Raw genomic sequence first — 25,090 nt, forward strand, 5'->3', positions numbered from 1 at the left:
CAAGATGTAACTTCACTGGATGGATGGAAGCTAGAGCATTGAAGAAGGTAACAGCTGAAGCTGTGGCCAAATTTCTTTATAAGGATATCATCTGTTGATAGGGCCTGCCTGCCAAATTTGTTATGGATGGAGAATCAGAGAATAAGAATGTTGTGGAGACCTTACTGAAGAAATTTAACATCAAATGCATTATTATTTCACCCTATAATTCTCCTGCAAATGATATGGTGGAAGTTGGTCATAAGTCTTTGGCTGATGGATTAGCTAAAGCCACCAATGATACTGAAAGAGATTGGATTAAACATCTTCCTGCAATTCTGATGGCAGATCAAATGACAACTAAGGCTAGTACTGGTATCTTCTCTTATAGATTGCTAATAGGCCAGGAGGCAGTTCTTCCAGTTGAACTTGAGATTCCCACTTGACAAATAATTTCATGGTGAAATGTCTGAATGACTGAAGACCTTCTTCTGATGCATGCACACCAAATTGAACAACAAGATGAGAATGTTCTGGAAGCAGCACATCATCAGCTCCAAATGTGTGCTAAGAATAAGAAATACTTTGATGATACCCATAATATTCAGACCAACTCTCTTCAACCTGGAGATCTTGTCTTGCTTCACAATACTAAAGAAGAACAGAATATGTCTAGGAACAACATCCTGCACTTTCAATAGCTAGAATCCTATAGGGTTAAGTTCACCAATCAAGAACTAGGTTTCTATCACCTTGAAGAGTTAGATGGCACTGAAATCAAAGGATTTATTGCAGGAAGCAGATTAAAGAAGTACCTTATAAGACCTGGAATGGAGCAGCTCAGTGATAGTCCAGCAGATTCAGATGAAGAGATGGAGAATGTTCCTCAAAAATATGCCACAAGAAGCCAGCCTAATATTCTCTCTAGCAGTTTCTTGGATGTTAGCTTCTTGAATAGAGAGGATGACCAAGATCAGAGTGAGAGCAAAAATAAAAATGATCAAGAAGAAATGGAGCAAACACAATTACCAACTGTTATACCAGATGACTGGAGCTTTGCTGTTGTTATATCTCCACAAGATGTTTAATTTATTGTGTTTTGTTTGCAAAAGTGAAGTTTTTGCTTGCTCTTTTAGGAGGTTTCTTTTATTTGTCTGTAAAGTGAAGTTTTTGCATGCATATTTGGGAAGTTTCTCTTTCTTTATTATTTGCAGAAGCCTTCACTTTTTCTGAATTTTTCAGAAGATATTTAAAGACTGATTTTTCTTTCCTGAAGCTTCTACTGTCTTTTACATTCAAGCTTGATTCTTTTCACAGATTCAACATTTTCAACACTTCTTCTTGTCTTCTATTTTGTTATTCTGACATTTGCAATTCTTTTTGAATCACTGATATTCTTTAAAATGGCTGGATGAAGTAACTTGCCTCCTCTAGCTCCTGCACCTGAAAACCAAGGCCTGGTTGTTACCAGAGACAGTGGAGTCAATCTGGATGGCCATTTCTTCAATAACCTAACAGCAGCTATGGAATACATCAATAACCAAGCTTCACACCATTGCTATGGCCTACAGATTGAGCTAATGAACACACTGATGCAAGTGACTGACATGATTACTGACTTAGTGGCCCATTTCTATCAATATGTTGAAAGATCCAGAGCTTGGCAACATGTTATACACACTAATTTTGAAGCTGATTTCCATAATGCTTGAAAGGTTACCCTGGATGTCAAACAACATTATATTGATATGCAAAAGATCAAGGATAGACTTGTCACTACATGGGGTATTAACAGGATTGATGCCATATAGTCAAAAGTGAAGAGCCTGTGGGCAGCATAAAAGCTTCACCATACTTTAAATGTCTACAAGAATTGAGATAAGTTTGCCAATAATATTAACAGTGCAGTGCTCCAAAGACTAGATGCTACAGGGGCTGGACATTGCTGGAGCTTAGCTATATTGCCAGGTGATTATACTACAGCTGACAAAGAAGTTGACCACATATGTGAACTTTCTTCAAGAGATGCCCTATACTGATGAGGCCTTACCATTGGCAACTACAGTCTTCTACAGCTGTTGGCTCTTTCACAGTCATCTAGCTCCCAACATTCAATTCAGAATATTACTAGGAGCCCTCCTACTGCAAGCAGCTTCTGAGGTCTACTGGAAGGACTGCAGTCTCTAAGATCATCAAGAGATGTTCTAATGAGTGGAATGTCTATGCCACATAGCTGCAATGTGTTGGGAGCCTCTATACATAGCACAATGTTGATTAGATCATGTGGATTTGAAACTGGCCAATCACAGCTGCCATTTGAATTCACCAGCGCGCTGGCCAATCCACCCAGCCAATCAGAAGCTCCAAAGCACCACAGTGAAAGAATTGCAGCCATATTGGCACACCAAACCCTTCAAGACTTAGATGATGATGATGAGTCTGTTATTCCTTCTGAAAGTGATGAAGAGATATCTTGACACAAGTGTGAAGAATCTGTCATGGCAGTATGCTTTGATACTTGCTGTTGCTGTAGATTTGAACAGCAACTCCTGCAAAAGATAAAGAGTATTAAAACACATTCAGAATTGGAGCTTATTTGCATCTTGGAGCAATTAGAAAAGACATTTAGTGATAAGAAAGCTGATATCTATCTATGCTATGACCATGCAAAACTAATGGCTTCAAAACTCAGGTTGCAGACTTGCACACTTAATAGGGAGAAGCTTCTCAATCATTTGACTCACATCTATAGAAATTGTTGCAACATTGGCTCAGTCAAGATCAATAACAGCATCTATCTCTGGTTCTGTTTGGCAAATAGACTGGCTAGAGCTGAAAATGCTTTAGGCATTTACAAATTCAAACATCAGCCAATTATCCCTCTGGTCACAAACATGAGAATGTTTGACTTTAACTGATACATGTGGATCACTGGAGTTAACAAGTTCACCACCAGCAATCTTCAGAAGAAATAGGAGACCACTGGATCTGTTATTATTCCCCAGCTAATGTACTGGTGGAATAATAGATTACAAGATGCCACCACTACAGTACTCACTTGGGTCAATGGTGAATACAATATGTACTACCATCATCAGTAAATGATGGGAGATTGTGACAATTATGGATGGTTGAGAACAATGTACCACAGTATTGGCCAACAACTCATGCGCCAGAACCCTGTGTACTACCTATAGTATATGCTGACAAGACCTGACCATGCTTGAAAATTAATCTCCTATTCATATTACACCAAGTATGCTAAGCCAGAGGATAAAACTGGATTTTGCCATATCAATGTCAATGTTCCAGATGCTATTACTACTGAAAGAGGCATTAACATGATACAAGGATTCTTGATCTTAACAGCAGAAGAGTCTGGTGACTGCACAGAAATCTTGCCAGGAATGCATAATCATCTAGAGAATTGGTGGGAACTAGTTAAAGAACAAGACTTATCTACTGATGGCTATGTTCACTGCATTAAGAATACAATGTATACTAAAGATGACAAAAGAAAATTTGGTATTAGGTGGATCAACATCATTTGCAAACCTGATAATGTCTGAATTACAAGCTCTCTGCTGCCCTATGAAGCTTATGGTTCATGCAAAAAGATCTGGTGTACTATGCTACTCTGGTATGTGGCAATTCAGAAGGACCATGAACATCTTGAAGTCAATAAAGCTGGTATCTGGTTACAGCTCTCCACTGCACATAGAGATCTAGTTCCAGGGCCATCATCACCTTCCAGCCATTCAAACTGTTACACATCAGTTCCATATTGATTCCCTACTGCTATTCAATTGCAAGGCTTAGAAGCTATATTGGATGCCTTGGTAGACTGAATTAGATAGGACAACTCTATGGTGATTGAGGAGCTCAATACCCTCTTTGGACCAGAAGAGAAGAAGGCTCAGAACTTCATTAATAACTGGTGTCTAAAGGCCACACAAATTGCTTTGGATGCTATTGTCAAGATATACCAAATTGAAAAGAAAGCTTTTGGTAACAAATTCTATTGGCATTACATGCACAACAATATTGACCCAGTGTCAGTTCAGTCTTTCTCTCCTCCCAAGAACTTGATGGAAGAAGAGGATCATGGTGATCACTATTAGAAATTACTGCTGTCACTCTCTTTATTCTTATTTCCTATCTCTTTTCTTACCAGATTGTTACTAATTCTTAGCCTCTTATTTTCTTTACTAAATTGCCTTTGTTTTGTTTCATATATTGCCTGTTGTCAGGGGATGCCAACAGTGAAAGCCAGGAGGAAATGTAGTGGGGATTCCAGTACTATATTAGGATAAAGGTTGTTCTGGTCTGAGGCACAAAACCCCCTCAGCTACTATCTCTGAGCTATATAAACCACCCATAGCCCCTGCATCTCACTCAATACCTTCATGCATCTTTGTACTTTTCCACACACTCATTCTTTATTGCTGGTTTGGTTATTAGTTAGAGAATATAAAGATCTCTTGTTCATGAAGCTTGCCACTGTTTCTCATTAGAGCTGCCTGTGTTAGTACAGGCTCTTTAGTACTATTATTTCTTATAAGCTTAGGTGTCTGTTAAGGCATGCTTCTCTGTTCTTACTACTCAGCCATTACCATTCTTACTATGTTGTGATTTTTCATCCTTCTTGCACTCTCACCATCTTAACCAACTTGCCTACTTTGACAAGGCATCCCATCATACCCTGCTTCAATATCACAGTATCAGCCAACAACTTATGTGCCAGGACCCTGTATACTACCTATAGTATGTGCTGACAAGACCTGACCACACTTGAAAATTAATCTCCTATCCATATTACATCAAATATGCTAAGCCAGGAGATAAAACTGGATTTTACCATATTAATATTAACATTCCAGATGCTATTACTACTGGAAGAGGCATTAACATAATATAAGAATTCTTGATCTTAACAGCAGAAGAGCCCAGCAACTGCACAGAAATCTTATCAGAAATGTATAATTATTTAGAGAATTAGTGAGGACTAGTCAAAGAACAAGACTTATCTACTGATGGCTATATTCACTATATTAAGAATGCAATGTATACCAAAGATGACAAAAGAAAATTTGATATTAGATGGACCAACATCATTTGCAAATCTAGCAATATCTGAATTACAAGCCCTCTGCTACCCCATGGAGCTTACAGTTCATGCAAAAAGATCTGGTGTACTATACTACTCTGGTATGTGGCAATCCAGAAGAACTATGAACATCTTGAAGTCAATAAAGCTGGTATCTGGTTACAGCTCTTCACCACATATAAAGATCTAGTTCCAGAGCTATCATTATTTTTCAGCCATTCAAACTGTTATACATCAGTTCCATATTAATTCCCTACTGCTATTCAATTGCAAGGCTTAGAAGCTATATCAGATATCTTGATAGATCAAATTAGATGGACCAACTTTATAGTAATTGAGGAGCTTGATACCCTCTTTAAACCAGAAAAGAAGAAGACTCAGGACTTCATTAATAACTGATATTTAAAGACTACATAAATTGCTTTAAATGCTATTGTCAAGACATACTAAATTAAAAAGAAAGCTTTTAATAACAAATCTTATTAGCATTGCATGCACAATAATATTGATCCAGTATCAGTTCAGTCTTCTCCTTCTTTTAAAAACTTGATGGAAGAAGAGAATCATGATAATTACTATTAGAGATTGCTGCTATCACTCTCTTTATTCTTATTTTCTATCTCTTTTCTTATCAGATTGTTACTAATTCTTATTCTCTTATTTTCTTTACTAAATTATCTTTGTTTTGTTTCATATGTTACCTGTTGTCAGGAGACACCAACATTGAAAGCCAGAAAGAAATGTAGTGGAGATTCCAGTATTATATTAGAATAAAGATTGTTCTAGTCTGAGGCACAAAACTCTTCTAGCTACTATCTCTGAGCTATATAAACTGTCTATAGCTCCTGCATCTTGCTTAATATCTTCATGCATCTTTGTACTTTACTATACACTCATTCTTTATTGCTGGTTTGGTTATTAGTTAGAGAATATAAAGATCTCTTATTCATGAAGCTTGCCACTGTTCCTTATTAGAGCTGTCTGTATTAGTATAGAACTCTTTAGTATTATTATTTCTTATGAGCTTAGGTGTCTGTTAAGGCATGCTTCTCTGTTCTTACTACTTGGCCATTACCATCCTTACTATATTGTGATTTTTCATTCTTCTTGTACTCTCACCATCTCAATCAACTTGCCTACTTTAATGAAGCATCCTATCATACCCTGCTTCAATGTCTTCTGCTGAAGAGATGTGTTAGATTATAAAGTTCAATTTTAATAATCTCAGTATCAACTATCAGATTGAGATCTATATATCTCTTACTTGGCTTATTAGTCAGCAACTCAGCTACCTGAGTTTTATGCTTTTCCCACACAAAAGTGTTAGTCATGTGACCAAAGAGTTGGTATTTACTGGGATAAATAAATCATTCTTAAATAGATGAGTCAGACCAATATGAACATATTTATTGTCTCTCTACTAGATCATATCTAGTTTGACAGGTTTCCACAATCTGTGTAGATTGTGTGATCCTTATATGTTCAGAGTTGGGGTCACATAAGTTCCTCTGAACATCTGATGTTGTCTGATGCTTGGTTGGTCTAGGTCTACATTCATAACAGAAGTACTCAGAATCTTGTTTGAGAATGCTGACATATTCATCTCTGTCAAAATTGCAAAATTCCAGTACTCTGTACCAATTCTATTCAATCATTACAACTTGGAGATCAAAGAGATAGTTATAAAGCTAGAAATTCTTTGTATTTCAGACTGCTCCACTTTTCATTCAGAGTAGTCTTTCTTATTAAAGGCCTTTATAATCTGTTTAATGTTAAACTTAGAGTCTTAAAGATCATCCAGATATTTCTCTTACAGACATCTTGTTATCCCATTCTTTTCATCTTTGATCTCTTGTCTTGAGAGCCTGGCATCAGTACCAGAGCTTTCATTATTAGAGAGCTTTCATGTATGTTTGCTGTAAAGAATATAAGCAGAATCTAGATCTGCTGTTTTCTTCATTGCATGCAGGAGCTCATGACTGTATTTCAGGCATCTCCAGAGTTTGTTGTAACTCAAGAGAGATAAGTTAAGACTTAAGAGAATTAGTATTGACAATTTGTTTGAGAGCTTGCATTAACTGTACATCAGAAGTTGCTTCTTGATTATAAGAGATCTCAGAGATAGAAGAGAGCTCTGGAGAAGAAGAAGATCTGTTTGATGCAGATTAGCTCCTTAGCCGTTATAATATAAGAATGCCAGGTGTTCAAATGTCTGGTGTAATAAATTCCACCATCCATGGCACGTGCACAAAACGGAGCCGGGTATATCCAGCAACTTGGAACTTCTTCCGCCCTCTTGAATCTTGGGTTTGGCCTGCCTAAATGGCAATCAACCCCCCGCTGCCTTCTTCCCCCCAAGGCCTTCCATTAGCCACGGGTCAACAATGAGTTCTCTAACGGTTGGCCGCTCCTCAGGAAGCCACCGAAGTATCCTGCGTAGGAACTGTAAATAGCCAGCCTTGTTCTCCCCTATGATACCCGTGCTTAGGTCTTCAAGTGTAAGCTCAGGCATTGGGACTGCGTCCGTCCATTTTCCTAGACCAAAATAACGAGTCAGCATGCGATATTCGTTTGGATTGAGATATTAAATAAAGCCGTTTGATTACCATTCTCATCCCAGAAACTCTGACATACAGCGCTTCTGCGTCTGAATTCCGGGGGTGGCGGACCCAGAAGTGCCCCAAGGTGTGCAATCATGAACCTATCATCAGGTTCTCCGGTCTCAGGGTTACGACGGTCGAAGAGAGGGCGAGGAGAAACGAGATGCCAGGTCTGAGCCATCAAGTCAGCAAATGTATATCACGAGATGGTATGGCATGGTGATTCTCTCACCAACGGCGCAATGCTCCAAATATCAACCTTCTCATCCCAGGCCATACGCATAACCACTTCCGGAGGCCTGAGTAAATCGGGCATAATGTCGTCGGTATGGGGATGTCCGTCCTTGTTCATAAATCTCGCCTCTCCAAAGTCACAAATGAGAGGGAAGCCCCGACGTGGACGAGGGAGTTCTTTGGTCTGGTAGATGACCCGGTCGCTAAGCACTTTCCGGGCGGAAGGGTTCTTGATTTCATCCTCCTCCAAGTCGCTAAATATCAACGGGCTATCCACTGGGAAAAGGAGATTCTTTGGCTGGAGGTCTGATCCACCGTTAACTTGGTCCTTTGTTAAATTCTGGCTAGCATGAATTACCTGTGTGTATTATTCCCGCTGTTGTATGCAGAAAATCCAAACCAAACAGACACTGTCGAAGAAACGGCTTCAATAACTCCAAACTCAGAGATCTTGTGGGGATAAATTGTAAAAGCCCATGGAGGCTCATTCCCAGAGCCTGCTGTACAAGGCACATGTGCACGCCATGTGGTCCTTTGATCTCGAATGAGGCAAGCAATTTGCGGATATCCTGATGGCCTGGATGTGTTGTCTCAGCAGAGACAGTGTTGATGTGCTGTAATACTGCAAGCTCATCACCTCTGACATAGCCATTTGTGTATATCTTGAGGGAAACATATGCAGAAGGGCCCTCTGAAGTCCTGCAAGAAAGCCGTGAGTCCCACTGTTCATCTGGGGAGGATCAAAAGATAAGAGGTGCTTACTGGAGGTCACGAGCAAGCCATACAGTCGAGGTTGTTCCATAGCCAATCTTGCAGAGTGCTTGGTATCTGCCGTTGAAGACTTCCCCAATGTTTGCTGGGTAGAACTGCTCAGGCTTGTACCCTGGGAGAAGTTCTTCTTCGATGGGATCTGTCGGGTCCAGTTGTTCAAATCCAGATGTCGGAAACGAACGTGCCGCCATGGGCAGTGTTGTTCCCAACAAGGGTGACGAGGACATCGCAGCTCTTCTAGTGATGCTTGGATGGCGTTGGGATTGCAGTGTTGGTCGACATACAGGCGAGAATGGAGGATGAGATGATCGGAACGCCCCGTGCCACTTTGGCAGAAGGCAGCGCGGGTAGCCGGTGCCAAGTGACTGCTGAATACACACCCTCATCTCACACAGCATTCATGAGTTGCTAGTTCTTCTGCCCGTCTCTAAAGGCTAGTACCTCGAGGAGGAGGAGTCTGCGAGCTGAAGCATCCCGGCCTGGCTGGACCGTGCGCTCAGCGCTGCCAAGACCGTGTCTTCGCCAACGTCGTGGAAGAATTCCTTCCTTCACTGCCAATTACTATATTTGGGGGCATCCGAGATTTCTAACCGCTGGAGCAGATTAACAAAATGCAAGGACTAGCTAGCCCCTACAGCTGAGATGTTTCACGTTTTCGTGGCCTAGTAGTAGCTACTAGGCCTAGGTGGGCGGCTTGTACTCCTCGCACCTCTGCGTTTCCTACTTCAACACGCTGTGCTCGTACTAGGATACAGTGCACAAGCGTCTACGTCCGATTCGGGCGAGGCATCATAGGCTCTGTAGACTGTACTGTACCTCTGTGCTGTCTGGCTACTCTGCTTACTTTGGAGCCTCAACGGAGAGGCATCACCAGGCCGGCTGATGGCCAGGCGCCTGTGCTCAAGATTTACACTGGAGACGCCGCTCATCAACACACGAATAACAGCGCTCTCCTGAAGCAATGCCGAAGCTTATGCAGCGTAGAGGTGTTAGCTGGAGTATATGGATTTGTCTTGGTTGGACAGGAGGCTGCGAAAGGGATTTTGGCCCTTGTGCAATCTTCGAAACGGGCTGGGATAACTGCATGGCCCCAAAAAAGAAACCGGCTATATAAACAGATAGCCTGAGGAAGACAACGGCGCTTAAGGATGGCTGATTTCTCGTGGACATAAAAACCGTCATTTGCTCTTGGGAAAGAAGAGATCTTTCCTCTCCAAACTTCAATCCCCTAAATGCTCTCCAGGCAAAATCATACAATAAACTAATATATTAAACTCCTCTCGTCAACCCCTTTGGATAACTACTCCTTTCGTCACCATGAACCCTCTGAAACGCACCATCGATCCGCTAGCGAGTCAACTCTCACGACCGTTCAGCTCCTCTGCATCTCAGCTGGCTGAGATCCCTCAGGATTTCCTCGACTCCATCAGAACGCAGAACGGCCCAGATGGGGAACAGTGGGAAAATCAGTTTCGCGAGCTAGTGGATAGAATTGAGCAGCTGCAAGTTACACCTTCCCCTCATTTGATCGATGTGAAGAGTACCGGAGCACAACTAACATTGCTCCAACTTGCAGGACAATCGTATCCAGGTCGTTCGCGGACAGTATGTCCTCCTATGTAACCTATTCACTACCCCGCTTGCTAACCACATGTTACAGTGGTAGGAGAGCCCACAAGTCACACAACGATCCAAAAGACCCGGTCTTGGTACTGTCGTTTCACCTGGAGACTATAAAGGGAACGCGAGTTGGTGGTGTCCACATGCATCTGGATGGGACCTGGAAGTTTTTCCCTTCCCTCAATGGGAAGAGACTTGGGGTTGATCAGGTTCTAAACAAGGCTGGAATCAAGGGGTTGATTCTAGAGACTATCGAGGAGGAGACTAGGGAGACTTGGGATGCTGCGAAGAAAGCGGAAAACTAAAGACGCGTCCTTTCGCTTGGGAGTATCGATGGTGGTGACATGGCCAGATGGTGGCAGTCAAATTTGGACAGGGATTTTGTCAGAACACAAGTGAAGGAACTGTACCACATAAGGATTAGTCCTTTTGGTGCATTCCAAAGATTTCATTAGCCTGATGTTATCATATCTTTGCCAAATGGATAATTATATACTCACCCACTTCGCTGCAGCCTTAACATGGCCAGTTGGCGGTGAAGATTTCTTATGGCTTGAAGCTGCCGATATCTGGTAGCATAGTTAATGGACAGGCATTTGATCGGGAGGGCGAAGGCTAGCAAAATGACCAACTTGAGAGCATACATGTTGTCATGCCCTCGTATTTTTTGATAGAGCTTTGGCCAACGGACATGAGCTCCAAAAATTCGATGTCAGGCGACACAGCACTAGTATCTTTGAAAAAAGGGCAGCGCTATTCGCGAGGTTTCAACCACCTGCTCCAGGCACCTTGGCTTGCCAGGAGCAAGCGGACGGCCATGGCGGACGGGAGTCAACCTCTGCTCGCGATGTTTCGACGTGAAACCATTGCTTTTCTTGCGCTACTTACGCTATTAGCTGTCTGTGATGGACTCCGTAATTTTGTCCTTGAAAAGTTTGTTATGGCAGTGTGCAAGGCATGCCGCAGATACGAACAACCCGAAACAATATTATTATTACTTCGAGTCAAGGCATTTGAAATAATGGAGGTTTTCGACTGTGAATGATAGATATGTCTGCCAGTCAATATTGCGGCATATCAGACAAGCTCCTGAATGACCATACGCAAATCAAAGAATAGTGTCGAGACTACCTACTACTGATACCAGCAAAGCGGCACTAGAACCCTTGGGTTGCGAGGAGCATAGGTATAACCACAATGCATTCGAACCCCCGGTGTCCTCTCCTGCGTAAGGTATTGAACGCGAGTGGTATTCTAATGGGATGGTTGCCGACCCAGTGGGAAATAAGCATATTGCGACGTCCAGCATCAAGCGAGCGGTCGATACCAATCAACGGTCCGAACGCTGGCCGGAGCCCTGACCACAGACCAGTGGTCATCAGAATCAGGGATCTTAATACCCTTCCATGTCGTCCAGTTTTTCATTGCAGTGTTTATCAGCAAGGTCGTTGTCTTCGCGGGGAATCCAGCGGTACGTCACACTGCCTAGATCTTGAACGTCGTCATCAAGATCCGAGGCCTCCTGGATCAGATCCCGGTTCGCCACCTCTTCTCCTCGACTGTTGGTCCAGCCATTATTGCTCCACTTGTAAATCCACTTAGTCATGCAGCCAATCGCATACCTGGAGTCCGAATAGATCGTGACATCGATGGATGGGGATGTGTCCAGCTCTTTGTATCTGTCCAATGCCATTTGCAAACCAAGGATGATGGCAGTGATCTCAGCCCGTTGGTTCGTGGCCTCCCCGGAGACCTGGCACGTTCGGTACTCATAGTTGTTTCCCCAGCGATATTGGAGAACTGCGGCTGCGGCAGCGATTGCATTCGAGTAGCCATTGTACCTGCACCCTCCATCTACGTATATCTCCATCCGATAAACCATGGCGGCGGGCGGATGCGACGGCGAACACGGCTGAGCGTGGTGTATTTGGACTCACACTGTGTCTAAGTACTTGTAGATCGTTTCAGCTGGAGAGAACTTGAAGCTTTCCAAAGTGTAGACCGATTTAGCTTGTCAAAAGACTCGGACTTACCTGCACTGTTTCTCGGGTTTCCGAGGTGGCCGTGGTGTTGGTTGTTGGTTGAAGATCGAAACAACCTCGCTCAGGGAACTCACTTGCAGGCTTCTTTGTGTCGTTCCCCGGCGGGCTTCTCCCACTTGGATAGATTCAGTCTACTAGGAATCGACGGTCAAGCAGGAGTTCAAACGTTGTCCTCGTCGGAGCAGGAGGAAGCGGCCCTTGGGACCTTGGGTTGGGATGGTTGACTCCCCCTATTTGGGGCTGTCAGATTTTTTTTTTGGGATATCTCTCCGGAGTCTTCCTATTTCTATTGGACCGGAACACCGAGTGGCCCCGCCGGACCCGCAGGCCTTGGCTAATTGGGCTGAACTTAAAAATTGGTGTTTTCCTCCTTTTTTTCCTTTTCGGGAAATATGACGCAGCGTCTTATGGAAATACAGCGAGCTCATCCGTGTTCAAGCACTCTTCGCACGGAGATGCAAAGTGTCATTACAGTTGCAAGGATCATAGTGGTCTTAGTCCCTGAATGCTGCGACCTCCACCACCCGCACAATTGTTGTCTGACATTCGTGGTTGGTGTAACAATACTACACGTAATGCCTGCTGCCTCGGACTATTGTGTCACTTGGAGCGGTATTTTCACCCAATATTCGGGCTTGCCGTCTTCAGCAGGCTCTGCCTTTTCGTCAATCCCCATCTCATCATAGTATCTCTGCAGGTCTCATATCTTGGCCCGCACAAACTGCTCCCGGTCACGGTAGGCAAAACTTGTGCTAGTCGTACGCGCTACCCCCTTGCCCACGCTACCTTGCCATAAATGTGGTTGTCCAGGACGCCCCAGACGAGCGCGTCCAGGCTCCAACCATTGCGGATGGCGCTGTTGAACCAGACTGTCCTGCCCTGTAGGGACTGCCGCATGCGCATAGACAGTCTGTTTCGCCCGGAAATCGACTCGATACCGGCGTAACGTTCTGCCTCTTGTTCTTCGAGCGCCTGAAGGAAGAGGTTGAACCGCGGCACGTACGATTCCAGGGTGGCCTCAAGGCCCTCATCTTCAACCCAATGGGCGATGCGCTTTTTGAGAAGCCACTTTGGCGGACTGGCAAGGAACTACGCCGGTGCTGTGTAGGAGAACTCCCAGTCGATCACAGCGGTAACCCTAAGTGTTGAAGGGTCAACCAGCATGTTCCCAGGCCCTAGGCCATCACAGAAGATCTTGAAAGGTCCATTAATCTCGTCCACTGCTGTGAAGAAGGGCACTATTGACTTGAATAGGTGTCGACAGGTGTATCTGTCGCGGGCGGCGCGGGAGTCATATGCGATATTGAGCTGCTCCCTTAAGTGTGTAACATGCAATTCGGCCAGCTCCATAGAGTAATCGAATGAGGATGAGTATGTCTCTCTCTTTGGCAGTACAAGACGCTCTGCAAGCCCGCCAAATCGCAGCAGCTCATTCATTTGCATTGACAGCGGTCGGTAGGAGACTGCTGGCCGGGGAGCTGAGGATGTGTTTGCAGTAATTTTCGTCGCGTAGGCAAGCGAGCCAATCTTGCCAAAGTCGAGAGACCACTACCCAAGTAGCACCTTGCCCACTTCGCCATACCGCTGTTTCAACATCTGTTCATCAGGGCCATCGTCTACCACCGTCGTATTGCCTCATCGTCTTCATCTGCCGAGCTTTCATCTTTGTGTCCAAGGAGTTCTTTCATCGCCACCCCTTCCACCCACCGCATGATAAGAAATGGCCCCAGGCCTGTCGGATTCTCTTCAACAGTGCCACCGGCGAAGAGATCCGGGATTGGGATTGCAGTGTTGTCTCGCAAAAACCGCATCATCGCAGCCTCGTTCCGGAATTCCTCCTCGACAAACAATGCCTTTCCCGGGATCAGAAACCGGATTAACCAGTCAGGTATGCCGCTCGTCTCCCTGTCGACCCAACGCACGCGTAGTAAAAAAATTAAACGAGCCACAGTGCTGCAAGAGGATGTAACAATTTCCTTGCGTGCCATTGTACTGCTGTCGCTTTGCTTCGACCAGGTCGCAGATAGCGAGGGCTGATTTGGAGAGCTGGCTGGCAAATCCTGCTAGGAGTCGGTCCCTTTCTCCATCGAATCGCTCGTCGGTACGCATTGCTGGCTTGATTAATTTACAACCTGCTCTTCCTCGAATACTCAAGGGAACAAGACGAGGAATCGCTCAAGTTGTGCTTGTCTCTTTTATCCACAAGGGTCCCGAGCGCGAGACGATCTTGACGCCGTCTGTCAGTGGTGATGCGTCTTGCTGGTCATGGTCGACAAGGCTGTTTTGCTAGCTTCATCTTTGTTTATATGCAGGTATCATATGCAGGTAATTAGGCAGCATCGCATGCCCCGCGTTAGACCTTCAACCCTAAGGGCGTTCAGATGAGCACCAGACCAGAACTTTGGATGGCAGTAGAGTGGTGTCCGGGTTGTTTTGTACAGGATATCCCGAAGAGACTCAGGGTGCTTGGGAGGTTTTGGACGGTCAACAGGCCATGAAGAGGGCATGGCTTCCTCGGGTAAACAAAATATGGGGAGTTATTAGTACCTACGACTAGTCTTGTTGAAACCATTGAAAAGTTCAAGTCGGTGAGGAGCAGTGATGACAAAAAACGACAATCTGCTGACTAAGCCAGATTTCGCCGAAAAGTGTGCCCCAAAAGCACCCAGGCATGTCCTCTAAGGGGTCGAAGCCAAGACCTGACATCGAGGAATCAATGACCAAGTGGCCAACCTCGCTGTTGCAGACTGCAGCTAGATTTTCCTATTTTACAGGAGCTCGGCCTCATCCGAGGGCAAACTTACCTGTCCTTCACCGGACTTCTTATTTGGCAGCGTCAGACCGCATAAACTACCGCACTCTGGGTTATGATATCCAAAACTCTCAGATTAATGGTAAACAATGGAATCCATGTGGCAAAATTTCAAATCACAACAAGAATCGATAACATGTCGCAAAACGGAGGAGAAAACACAATGCTGAAGCCGTTTTCTGCTTCATAACAGGGATGATTCCTGGCTGCTCTGTCCTGCTGGGTACAAAGTGGCTATAAATATGTTGATGTCAGGAGGCTTGACTTTGTGATAAAATGAGGAACCGCTAACAACTACCGGTCAGACCAGCTGACCGAGCCCTGACCCGGCGCGTGTACTTATGCGGCGCACCATGGTGGGATACCCTTGAGGCGTGGTCCGTTGCTTTCCAGGTAGTTGCCCATTGCAAGCAAGAGCTGGGCCGCCTCGGCAGCGCCATCCCGCGAAAGGTCATATTCCCGGCTAACCAAAACATCCAGGTTTTGTCCTTTATCGCCATCTGTGAGGAACCTGAGGCTTGTCTTTTGTATCGAATCCACAAGTCGATCGACGTTACGCAGTTCACAATAGCGTTACGCATGGAACAAGACCAGGCCAATGCACCAGGCATATATTTACTCAGAACCTGGTGATATCTTTAACAAGAGTTGGGAGCAAAAGTGACGAATATATTCGGGACTAAAGGTTGCCGTCTTTAGGAAAAATTGATCGCTGAGCTGCAGAAATTAAGAATACCCTGGGATACCTTCAGGTTAGTTGCATCAACAGAGTAAACAACTTATGTTCTATCATACTCAGAGATCTCAACGGGGTCTAGATCGGCATTTTTTCTTTCGACGGCCCTTTGCAGACACTAACACATCATCCACATTAGCTGAGATGTTTCTTGAGCATTAACCGCATCACTCACCACTCCATTTTTTTGTCATCGTTCCGTTCAGCCAAGCGAGCCTTGATCTGAGTACATCGGGAGTTAGTCAATAGTCTCCAAGAAAAATACTTCCAACCTGGCTCTGGCCATGTGCAGAGAGTTATGGGTGCCTTGATCGGACGCATGTTTCACGAAAAAAGGATGTTGCTGTCAAGTCATCTTCAAACAGCTAAATCCCGAGCTTCTTAGAAGCTGTGCTGTCAGGTATATTGAGGCTTAGCGTCGATGGGTTTCTGTTTTGCTATTTTGGAATTTCCAACATGCATAAGCGCCCGAAATTCGGTTGGTTGTGGATGGCCTATTTTGCAAGTTCCCAGGACTGTAAGGCCCAGGGTTGATTGGTGGTAGGCCCCTGTATTTGAATTTCTCGGGGGCTGACACCCGCCACGGCGAATGTTGATGTAGATACCTATATCTGCATGAAACAACATCGCTAAGGGAGCTAATTCCACAATGAAAGCCCTGCCGCTGGTATGGAATTATTGGTAACTAACGGCCCTGCACCGGCCCCACCCAGTTTTCCGGTCGGAAGGATCGGAAATATTGGTCTAGAAGAGCGGTTAGGGAGAGGAAAATTAATCGTTGGTCATGGATCATGAGCATATCCATTGGAGGAGACATCTCCAATTTGAAAGCCTCTGAAACGGGCATCGCTGGATGCGCAAGCATGTCAAGATAAGACAATGAGACGTGCCCTCGAACGAAGCGGACGCTGGTATTGGTCACCCATATTAAGACGGACTAAAAATAGGACATGTCAGTGGACTGGGAGTGTCGTTAAGGAGGGGAAAAGGGCAGACTGACACACACGGCATCGGAGCAGCATCGAGTCGCTCCCTGGTTTCCACTCTCGACTCTCGTCCTCTGTTACTGTGCCATGGCAATCAAAAGAGCGACCATTTCTGCTGGTTTCGAGGCCCGTCTCTATTGGACCATCCTCTTCTTCTCTTGTTCAGTGGGAAGGGATCTTCTTCAGTTTCTATAGTCATCGTGGTTCCTACAAAGAATAGTGACAATCGGGAAAAAGCTGAACGGGTAATCGCTGTAGTCAGGGAAATCATATATTATCCATTTAGACTTTAGGGCAAGTTTATGCTGGTTCCCTCCCGCATTGTAATGGAGATTTAACGTTGGTTCCACAAAGGAATTCTCGCTGCATTGGGCATGGTCAAGTCAGTCTCTTTCGTTTACAGTCGCCTGCCTTGAAATAACCATATAGGGAGGAAGTACAGACTTTATCTAAGATGCTCGCTGCTCCTTAGGGTATTTCTGAATATCTTCTCTTAAATAATGGATATAATCGGAGTAACTGCCGGCAGCAGAACGCTCCACACTGCACTCCTTATAGATACGAGGGTGTTCTACAATATAGCGCAGCCCCAGCATAAAGTTGCTAATGAAACCCTTGCGCTCGTCTGAATGAGGAATCTGTTCCAACTAGATCCGAATCTGACGGGCGAGGCGAACGGGACAGCGTAGGACATGATCAATAGGGTATTCTCTATCCAGTCCTTCAACACGAAGAACGTCTAGATGGGCATCACACCACTCTTTCGGGTGACAGTATAGGGGTTTCCTGGTCGTTTTCCGAAGAATTTGCTCCAAAGATTCGGGACCGTTCTGGTGAGGTTTCGCGTGGCCAATGAATGGGGGAAAGGACATGCTTCGTCTCAGACAAAAATAGGTATCCAGCAGTCAATGTGCAACAGCCTTTTCCTGAAATTTGTCTTGATGGGAAGGCGTGCCAGAGAGTTGAACGGAGGATGTGCAAAAAGGAGAGGAAGAGACCAGGAACGCGACGGGATTGTTGCTGACTAAGCTGCTCTCCCGCCTCCTCCCAGCTCAGACTAAAGAGTCGCACCACCACCATGAACATCTTGGTCGCCAGACGAGGACTCGAGTCCACACGCAACTTGGGCTGGAAATCTAGCAGAAGTCGAGAAATATGACCCAGCACTCTCCCGAGGACATGGATCCTGGAGGCTGAACCAGTTTTTCAAGCTAGAGTTGAACCGACCGAACACGAAGCAGAACCGCAAAGGATGCGATGGCTTCTCATGCGGAATTGGAAATGTTTGCAAACCAATCATGTCTTGGAGGACGAGTCTCATTGCTCTGCGTTACTCTCCATCACCACTGCTCGACTGCTCGACTGCTCGACTGCTAGCCTAGCGTGAACTGCTCGCCCGCGTTGCTCTGCATGGCTCTGCTTGTAGAAAACGGCTCTGATTCGTGTTGCCTGAGCGAGATCCGAGACATCGTGACGATTGACCGTTCGATGCGAGATCGCAACCACGCAGATGGGGAATGTCTCAATTGTTGTCTCTTGGCTGTTGCTGTTCGTCCATTCGGCAAAACAACGGGTGATCATCAGCTCCGCCAGTGCAAAAGATGTCTTAGTTTCCGAGCTGCGGAGAGCTAGGGACGGACCCTGACATCACAATCACTAGAGCTCCTTCAGGGGCTTGGGGATGGGGGATAGTATAAAAGGACCGGATCTCCCTGCTTAAACCACAAGGTAGTCTAAATCTTTGACGAAGTACTGTTGACATACTGGGCTACTTGTTCGATAGACATATTCACAGAACCGATTGCAAGATGCTTTTCTCCAACCTTGTCCTCGCTGCCTTGGGCGCAGCTGCTGCTTCAGCCCATCCTACGAATACCTGTCCCGGACCCAAGCGGGAGTTTGGCGTGATTGCCATCCATTCCGGTGAGCCAGTGCACCTTTCGGGATTCAACGCGGCGCAGAGCAGCATTTTCGCCGGTCTGCCAAACCAGAACGCCCAATGCGAGCGTCCCGATGAGCGCTTCGCGACCTTCTACCTCGAGAACGGCGCCCTTTACCTGTACACTCCTTCGTCTGCTGAGCCACAGCAGATGTTTGTCGATCGTTCTGGCATGGGTATGTGCTTGTACATGCTGTCCCGTGATACATCTCAAGATCTAACATTTGGTGTGCTGTAAATAGGCCAGGGTAAAATCGGATACCTTACCGGCGACACATCCAACCCTCCTCCTCGATTTGAACTCACCGGCTGGAGCATCAACGGCCATAACCACCTCCAGTTCGCGGGCAAGGACCTTGTTGCTTGCCCAGGCAGCATTGACAATTCGTACTCCATCTGGGCCTCTGGCTTTGCGACTCCGGGTCATAACGAGAACTGCATTGGGATTGCTGCGCGGGTTCAGTATACTGATTCTCCCAATGCTTGCGTTTACACTTAGGGGATGCAGAGGAGTTTTCATTCAGTCAATGCAAGGAGTGTGGTGCAAGCATCGGGGTCATGATAAATGTATTTGACTTTTAGTCACATATTCTGACAGAACTTGAATAGATTTGCTTTGTTGAGGTTAGGTACCCAGAAACCCCCCGAAACTCAACCTTCTCATCGGTTTGCTTTTGGGGGAGGGGAGTACGGCGTTTGAATATTCGCCCCCAAGCGCAAGAGTTAGGTAATACTAGTATTTCCTGAAGATGCAGAAATGATCTATTTCAACCAAGTGTTTATGATAGTGAGACTCTGACTGCCAGCTCCATTCTCTGATGAACATTAAGTAAGAGCCATGATATGATTTTATTACAGAACTTAGTGATGTCCCTTCCTGTCCATGATCAAAGTACAACCACCACTCACAATATCTTAAAACATGCTGTCATTCATCTCATTGCTCTTTCCCACCTGTCGAGTCTCCTTCTCCATTTTCGCCCGTACCCTTTTGAAAAATCTGGCAGACCTTGGCCCAGCTCTGCCTATCCGACCTATTGCTCCCAGCCAGATTCTTTACTTTCTCTATCCATTCCGCTCTAGCAACATAGTCGGGCTGTTTACACTCTTTGTGGATTTGCTGGATGCTAGAGAAAAGTCTTGCCACATTGACCGCGGACTCGCGAGGATGGGTTAGGCACTGGGAGATACAGGCTTCATGATGGGGAAGCCACATCGTTCGATCATACTGGATCTCCAGACCAAGGTTGTTGCAAAGTTCCTCAATCGCGTTCATCCAGTAGGGACGCGGGTGGCACCGAACATCGTCAACAAGTCTTAATGTGATACTCGGGATAATCTGCGCCCAGTTGGCCTGCTCTGTCCAAGAACATGTGACGCGCTCGTGCCCTTTGGGTATAGTATGGAAGATGCTAGTAGTTGGACTGGGTGTTCGTCGATTGCCTTCCAAGTACGCTGGACCAGATGTCTGGCCATATCGTCTGCCCATGGTGTAAGGTTGATGTGTATAGGGACTCCACAGCTATCTGCAAGCGCCACAGCAAGTTTTAGCACATACTCAGCTGCTCTGACAGTATCACTATTTGACATGAAGAATAGCAGTTTGTCTTGTATATGCTGTTCCCATGCGACCAATGGATCAGGGGGGAAGTCTTGGCCAGAAATAAGACTAAGTTGCTGAAGAATCTCAATGCACTTTAGGCAATTTTTGACCAAAATTATTGGCAATTTTGATTCCTCGCCGGCCACTGACAAAGTATGGAGGAGAAGTCGGTTTATAAGGTGGGCCTGTCTGGTATAACCGGACAATGGATTCCTGTTGCGGAGTTCTAGCCTGAGTCCCGGTAAATCATCCTTGAGAAGGCCAATCCAACGTGCAGCATTACAGGTTGGGTTTAGGGATATCTCTGTCTCAAGCTGATCCACGATATGGTCCCAATCGAGTTCAACGCCCTCAGGGCCGAGGTCGAAGATTGGAAGTCCCATCCAGTTGATAGCACTTCCTAGACGACCAGATGAGAGGAAGCCCCCAATATTCTTGCTGACAAGGTGTGTAAAATGCGGCAAGTCAAAATCATGCGGCTTCCCAGGACGTCCTATGAGGAACTTGATAATGCCACACCAACACTGTGAGGCCTTCAACTCCACGGAGGATATTGATGTCACGAAGTGCTGTGAAATAGCACTGTCCCACTGCCGATAATTGATGCAAATTTCCTGCCCAGTTCCCCTTTCTAGGAACTTGATAATATCAACGCCTCTCCTAGTGTTAAATGGATATCCTTTAGAAATGGCCAGAGACAGTCTCTTCGCGATATGTCGATTCCACTGGGCATAGTAGCCTTTTGGCGGCTCAGTTTCTGACGTCTTCCAGAAGTAAACGAGCGGCCCAAGCCAGTCACGCACACTGGTTTCATCAGAATCAAAAATTGACTTCGCAATAAGTTTCACAAGCTTTGGTTCAATATCCGAGGACTTTATTTCCAGTGTCTCTCGCCTGTAGGGCGATGCATGTTTATAGATTCGGAGCCAGTAACTGACATTGTGATGATCATGGTTGTTTTGAATGCATGCCGAGAGATTCTGCCACGCCAGCCTTTGAAAATATGCCAGCATAAAGAATCGAAGGTCGAAATCAATATCATAGAAATATTGATCGGGGTATTTCACGCGCTTTAGAACTTGATTCAAATCCCTTGTTTTCGCCATGTCCAGAAGGTCTTCCATGCGGTGTCTCTGGATATGAGGGCTATTGCTCTTTATCAAGCAACCTAAAAAATCCACAATCGACTCTGTCATACTCTGGTAGAACTCTTCCCCAGTGGTAAAATTGAACTGCTTCCAGTACGATAAGAGATTCCACGGTCTGCCCTGGTCGTACTTTTCGCTCCAGGCTGTCAGGCGGCGGACAGACCAAGGGTCCAGTCGTTCGACGATGAGATATTGGATCGGGTCTGGCTGGCTGTAAAAGAGCCTGAGATCCAAATCTTCCACAGGGTGAAGAGAAATTAGTCTAGTTATAGGGCGACAGGCCTCGTTCACAAGTGCTTCAATGTCGAAGTAGTCGGCTGCCCAAAAGCAACTTCAGCCCCATACTGGAACACATAGTCATACATTTACTGTTCTAGTATTGCATGAATTGGCAGTAGGCCTACCTACGCGAATAACTTCAAAGAGGCCTTTTGGTCCCAGATAATAACCTTTAAATGCCTCTTCGAACGCTGACGGGGGTCTGGGTCCGTTTGCATAGCGCACCACCGAAATACGTTGTTTAGCAGTTTGCTTGGGATCTGTGAGTCGCCCAAGGGGTAGTAACAATTAACAAACGTCTTTGCTGCTGAACAACAAACCAACTGGAAATGATGGCTGGCTAGGAAAGTCATGGTCACAAACGAACACTCGGGATAGGAATAGGCTCGGGGCTATCCCCAGGGTTGACAAGTTCGAGCATGTCCTTGATGACATTGGATTGCAGAGCGGCATCTCGATCTGGAGTGAGAAGAGTCGTCAGTATCAGGAAACACTTGTCATTGAAGGCCCTCAAGAAACCCACCAACAGTCACCTCGCCGCCATCCGAGGCCACAAAAGTAATCATACTCATGGTGGATGCCGCTTTTCAAGCTGAGATGTGCAGTGGTCTCACTCATTGACCTTCTTTCATCCAGCGATGGTGGTGGTTCTTCGAGTTCTTTTTCAACGCGTGTGGTTGAGGAGTCAACTGCGTGTGTGCGGGCAGGCAGGCTGCGGTACACCTAGGCCGAACCGAACACGAGGACTACAGTCACCTTTTGAAAGTCACAACGGAAAAAAAAAAAATATAAAATAAAATAAAATAAAATCATGTTGACTTTCAGACCAGTACTGTAGGGACCCCTACTGGAAATTTCCATGAAGTTTTGCAGTACTTAGCAGGAGTATCCAAATTTGCTGCACTGGTACGGAGTAAGAGGGGGACGTCCCTTAAAAGGCCATGTGCTAGCGTGGCCTTTTTTGTTGGGCAGTGCTGCTTTTACGCCGTGACCACACCAAAAGAAGCCCATGATTCTCCCTTCAATCCTCATCCCTCTCCAAAAATAGCCTGCGGCCAATCTCTATAATGGTCAGAATATATATAAGTCCATACAAGTGCACCATGGGTTCCTTCCATTCTCTCCCACCCATCTCCCTTGATGTTCCCTTATCAATCAGTTGTCCCTCTTTGTCGAGACACTAGTCTCTATGTAGTTAGTCTCCAGCTTAGAAGCGGCTTGGATCTTCTTTGATCTGATGCAGAGTTTCCATCTTGCTTCTCATCCCACAATCCTTTGGAGGGGAGGAGTGAGAGGATTGAGATCTATAAAGTTCATGTTCTGTAGTTCCTATAGCTTCTGCTTATGGTTAGTAGTCTTGTAGACCCTCTGAGAGATTCTGAGCTCTTCTTTAAGAATCTTTGAAGCCTTTGCAGTTGCTAAAAACAGAAAAAACTCTTAATAGAATGATGGACAATGACCTGAAGAGCTCTTCAGCTTCGACCCCTAATCCAACCTCCAGAAATATGAGTCCAGTGGGACATATGAAGGATGCTAGCACCAGCACAGATGCACATTCACAGCTAGCAGACATTACATGATAAGTTAGCTTTCTACAGAGTAGTATTGCAGGTTGCTGGTTCAGAGAAACAACTTTCTAAATTAAAAAGAACTTCAATATAGCAGATAAAATGATTACAGATATTACTAAAACAATAACTTAGTTAATCTTCATGCTACAAGATGAGTGAACAATGACACCAGCTGAACAGAACTATAATATTTATGACAAAGAACTGCTAGCAATAGTAGTGTTACTAAAGAAATGAAAGATCAAACTGCAAGAAAATCAACACCAAACAGAAATCATCTCAGACTATAATAACCTGCAATACTTTATGATGACAAAAGAGCTTATGAGAAGACAAGCCAGATGGTATGCAGATGTACTGGTACACTATGACTTCAAGATAAGATACTGTAAAGATATAGAGAATGCCTGGATGAATGTGCTAAGCTGAAGACCAGACCTGATGAAAAAAGAACAAGATTCAAGAACACTCTTTAAAGAATTGGAAGAAATAAAAAATATGATTCTGAACTAACAGATACTAAGAGTGACAAGAATTATTACAGAAGAATCAGACATTGAAGAAAGAATTAAAGAAGCAATGAGAAAAGATGAATATATAAGAAAAATTGATAAAGAAAAAGAAAACTTCAAGAAAGAAGATGGAATGATACTATATTATGGACTGATATATGTACTCAAAGAAGTCAGAAAATAAGTAATAATACAAGAACATGATACAGTCACTTCAGGACATTTTAGAACTGACAAGATAATGAAGAAGATTACAAGAACTTACTATTGGCCAGGAATGTAGATGAATATTTGACAACATGTCAAAGAATGTGAGACATGTGCATGAAGCAAAACCAACAAAAACCAACTATACAGAAAACTGCAACCAATACTGCAACTGTGAGAATCATGGAAATCTATAGTAATGAACTTCATCATAAAACTTCTGAACTTAAAAAACATGGAAGAAAAGGAGTACAACTCAATACTAGTGGTCACTAACAGATTGAGAAAGTATAGATACTTTACACTATTCAGAGAGGTAATGACAGCACCAGATACAGTAATAGTGGTACTATAAAATGTACTTGCCAACTATGGGATGCCAGAAGAGATAATCACAGATTGAGACATCAGATTCACAAGCAAATTCTGGACAACATTAATAGCATAACTGGAAATCAAACAAAAAATGTCAACAGCCTATCATCTACAAACAGATGAACAGACAGAATGATTAAACCAAATCTTGAAGCAATATCTGTAAGAATATGTTAACTATTAACAAAATAATTAAGTTATACTACTGCTTATGACATAATTAGCTTACAACAGAGTAAAGAACATCACTACAAAAATAACACCATTCTACATGAACTACAGCAGGGAACCAGAAATACAGAAACAATCAAGAATTGCACAACAAAAAGCTCAAGAAGCAGAACTCATAACTATATAACTACAAGAACTGCAAAACCAGATGAGACTAGATATTAAATTCCTGAATGAGAGAATGAAGCACTACTATAACAAAAGATGCCAGGAGGCACCAATCTTGAAAGAGAGAGAAAAAGTATTTCTAATTTGACAGAATATCAAAACCAAAAGATCTAGCAAAAAACTCAATTTCAAAAAATTGGGACCATACAAAATCACAAGACAAATCAGAA

General features: G+C 44.6%; 8 protein-coding genes across 8 annotated transcripts; 3 read left to right on the top strand and 5 right to left on the bottom strand.

The window, feature by feature from the left end:
• Positions 1-6,587: 6,587 nt before the first annotated feature.
• CIMG_05660 (CMGC/SRPK protein kinase) lies at positions 6,588-9,117 on the bottom strand. Its single transcript, XM_001246218.2, has 5 exons — positions 8,683-9,117; positions 8,279-8,619; positions 7,919-8,226; positions 7,693-7,858; positions 6,588-7,621 (listed from the first exon to the last, which is right to left on the bottom strand). Exons 1-5 carry the CDS (start codon positions 9,087-9,089, stop codon positions 7,416-7,418), a joined length of 1,428 nt encoding a protein of 475 aa, XP_001246219.2. The 5' UTR covers positions 9,090-9,117; the 3' UTR covers positions 6,588-7,415.
• An 826-nt stretch (positions 9,118-9,943) lies between these two features.
• Positions 9,944-10,711, top strand: CIMG_05661 (uncharacterized protein). Its single transcript, XM_001246219.2, has one exon. It carries the CDS (start codon positions 10,299-10,301, stop codon positions 10,614-10,616), a length of 318 nt encoding a protein of 105 aa, XP_001246220.2. The 5' UTR covers positions 9,944-10,298; the 3' UTR covers positions 10,617-10,711.
• Positions 10,712-12,945: 2,234 nt separating this feature from the next.
• CIMG_13482 (uncharacterized protein) lies at positions 12,946-14,462 on the bottom strand (the record flags this gene model as incomplete). The annotated part of the gene is made up of 5 exons (XM_001246221.2): positions 12,946-13,044; positions 13,140-13,442; positions 13,491-13,668; positions 13,974-14,258; positions 14,347-14,462. 5 exons carry the CDS (start codon positions 14,460-14,462, stop codon positions 12,946-12,948), a joined length of 981 nt encoding a protein of 326 aa, XP_001246222.2.
• A 562-nt stretch (positions 14,463-15,024) lies between these two features.
• On the top strand, positions 15,025-16,176 carry CIMG_05664 (uncharacterized protein; the record flags this gene model as incomplete). Its single annotated transcript, XM_001246222.2, has 5 exons — positions 15,025-15,247; positions 15,359-15,415; positions 15,471-15,521; positions 15,646-15,917; positions 15,984-16,176. 2 exons carry the CDS (start codon positions 15,025-15,027, stop codon positions 15,403-15,405), a joined length of 270 nt encoding a protein of 89 aa, XP_001246223.2. The 3' UTR covers positions 15,406-15,415; positions 15,471-15,521; positions 15,646-15,917; positions 15,984-16,176.
• Positions 15,221-17,680, bottom strand: CIMG_13483 (uncharacterized protein). The gene is made up of 5 exons (XM_004446204.1): positions 17,332-17,680; positions 16,902-17,250; positions 16,077-16,838; positions 15,961-16,019; positions 15,221-15,902 (listed from the first exon to the last, which is right to left on the bottom strand). Exon 5 carries the CDS (start codon positions 15,774-15,776, stop codon positions 15,453-15,455), a length of 324 nt encoding a protein of 107 aa, XP_004446261.1. The 5' UTR covers positions 15,777-15,902; positions 15,961-16,019; positions 16,077-16,838; positions 16,902-17,250; positions 17,332-17,680; the 3' UTR covers positions 15,221-15,452.
• A 337-nt stretch (positions 17,681-18,017) lies between these two features.
• Positions 18,018-19,325, top strand: CIMG_05665 (cell wall protein PhiA; the record flags this gene model as incomplete). Its single annotated transcript, XM_001246223.2, has 3 exons — positions 18,018-18,615; positions 18,671-19,002; positions 19,069-19,325. Exons 2-3 carry the CDS (start codon positions 18,696-18,698, stop codon positions 19,323-19,325), a joined length of 564 nt encoding a protein of 187 aa, XP_001246224.1. The 5' UTR covers positions 18,018-18,615; positions 18,671-18,695.
• Positions 19,326-19,763: 438 nt separating this feature from the next.
• On the bottom strand, positions 19,764-22,428 carry CIMG_05666 (uncharacterized protein; the record flags this gene model as incomplete). Its single annotated transcript, XM_001246224.2, has 5 exons — positions 19,764-20,307; positions 20,385-21,894; positions 21,982-22,116; positions 22,220-22,315; positions 22,380-22,428. 5 exons carry the CDS (start codon positions 22,426-22,428, stop codon positions 19,764-19,766), a joined length of 2,334 nt encoding a protein of 777 aa, XP_001246225.2.
• A 304-nt stretch (positions 22,429-22,732) lies between these two features.
• CIMG_05667 (uncharacterized protein) lies at positions 22,733-23,429 on the bottom strand (the record flags this gene model as incomplete). Its single annotated transcript, XM_001246225.1, has 4 exons — positions 22,733-22,918; positions 22,959-23,036; positions 23,126-23,185; positions 23,352-23,429. The coding sequence occupies 4 exons, from the start codon at positions 23,427-23,429 to the stop codon at positions 22,733-22,735; spliced, it is 402 nt and encodes a 133-aa protein (XP_001246226.1).
• Between the last annotated feature and the right edge of the window lie 1,661 nt (positions 23,430-25,090).

Source organism: Coccidioides immitis (assembly GCF_000149335.2).
Source record: "Coccidioides immitis RS genomic scaffold supercont3.4, whole genome shotgun sequence".
Classification (NCBI taxonomy): Eukaryota; Fungi; Ascomycota; class Eurotiomycetes; order Onygenales; family Onygenaceae; genus Coccidioides; species Coccidioides immitis.

What these genes read in the sequence shown, in the direction of transcription:
- CIMG_05660 (XM_001246218.2), bottom strand. Translation starts at nt 9,089, where the DNA reads ATGCTGTGTGAGATGAGGGTGTGTATTCAGCAGTCACTTGGCACCGGC. An exon ending in AGCGGGAATAATACACACAG is followed by an intron (nt 8,227 to 8,278) that starts GTAATTCATGCT and finishes ACGGTGGATCAG; the next exon opens with ACCTCCAGCCAAAGAATCTC. An exon ending in GAGTTTCTGGGATGAGAATG is followed by an intron (nt 7,622 to 7,692) that starts GTAATCAAACGG and finishes ATTTTGGTCTAG; the next exon opens with GAAAATGGACGGACGCAGTC.
- CIMG_05661 (XM_001246219.2), top strand. Translation starts at nt 10,299, where the DNA reads ATGTCCTCCTATGTAACCTATTCACTACCCCGCTTGCTAACCACATGT.
- CIMG_13483 (XM_004446204.1), bottom strand. Translation starts at nt 15,776, where the DNA reads ATGCCTGGTGCATTGGCCTGGTCTTGTTCCATGCGTAACGCTATTGTG.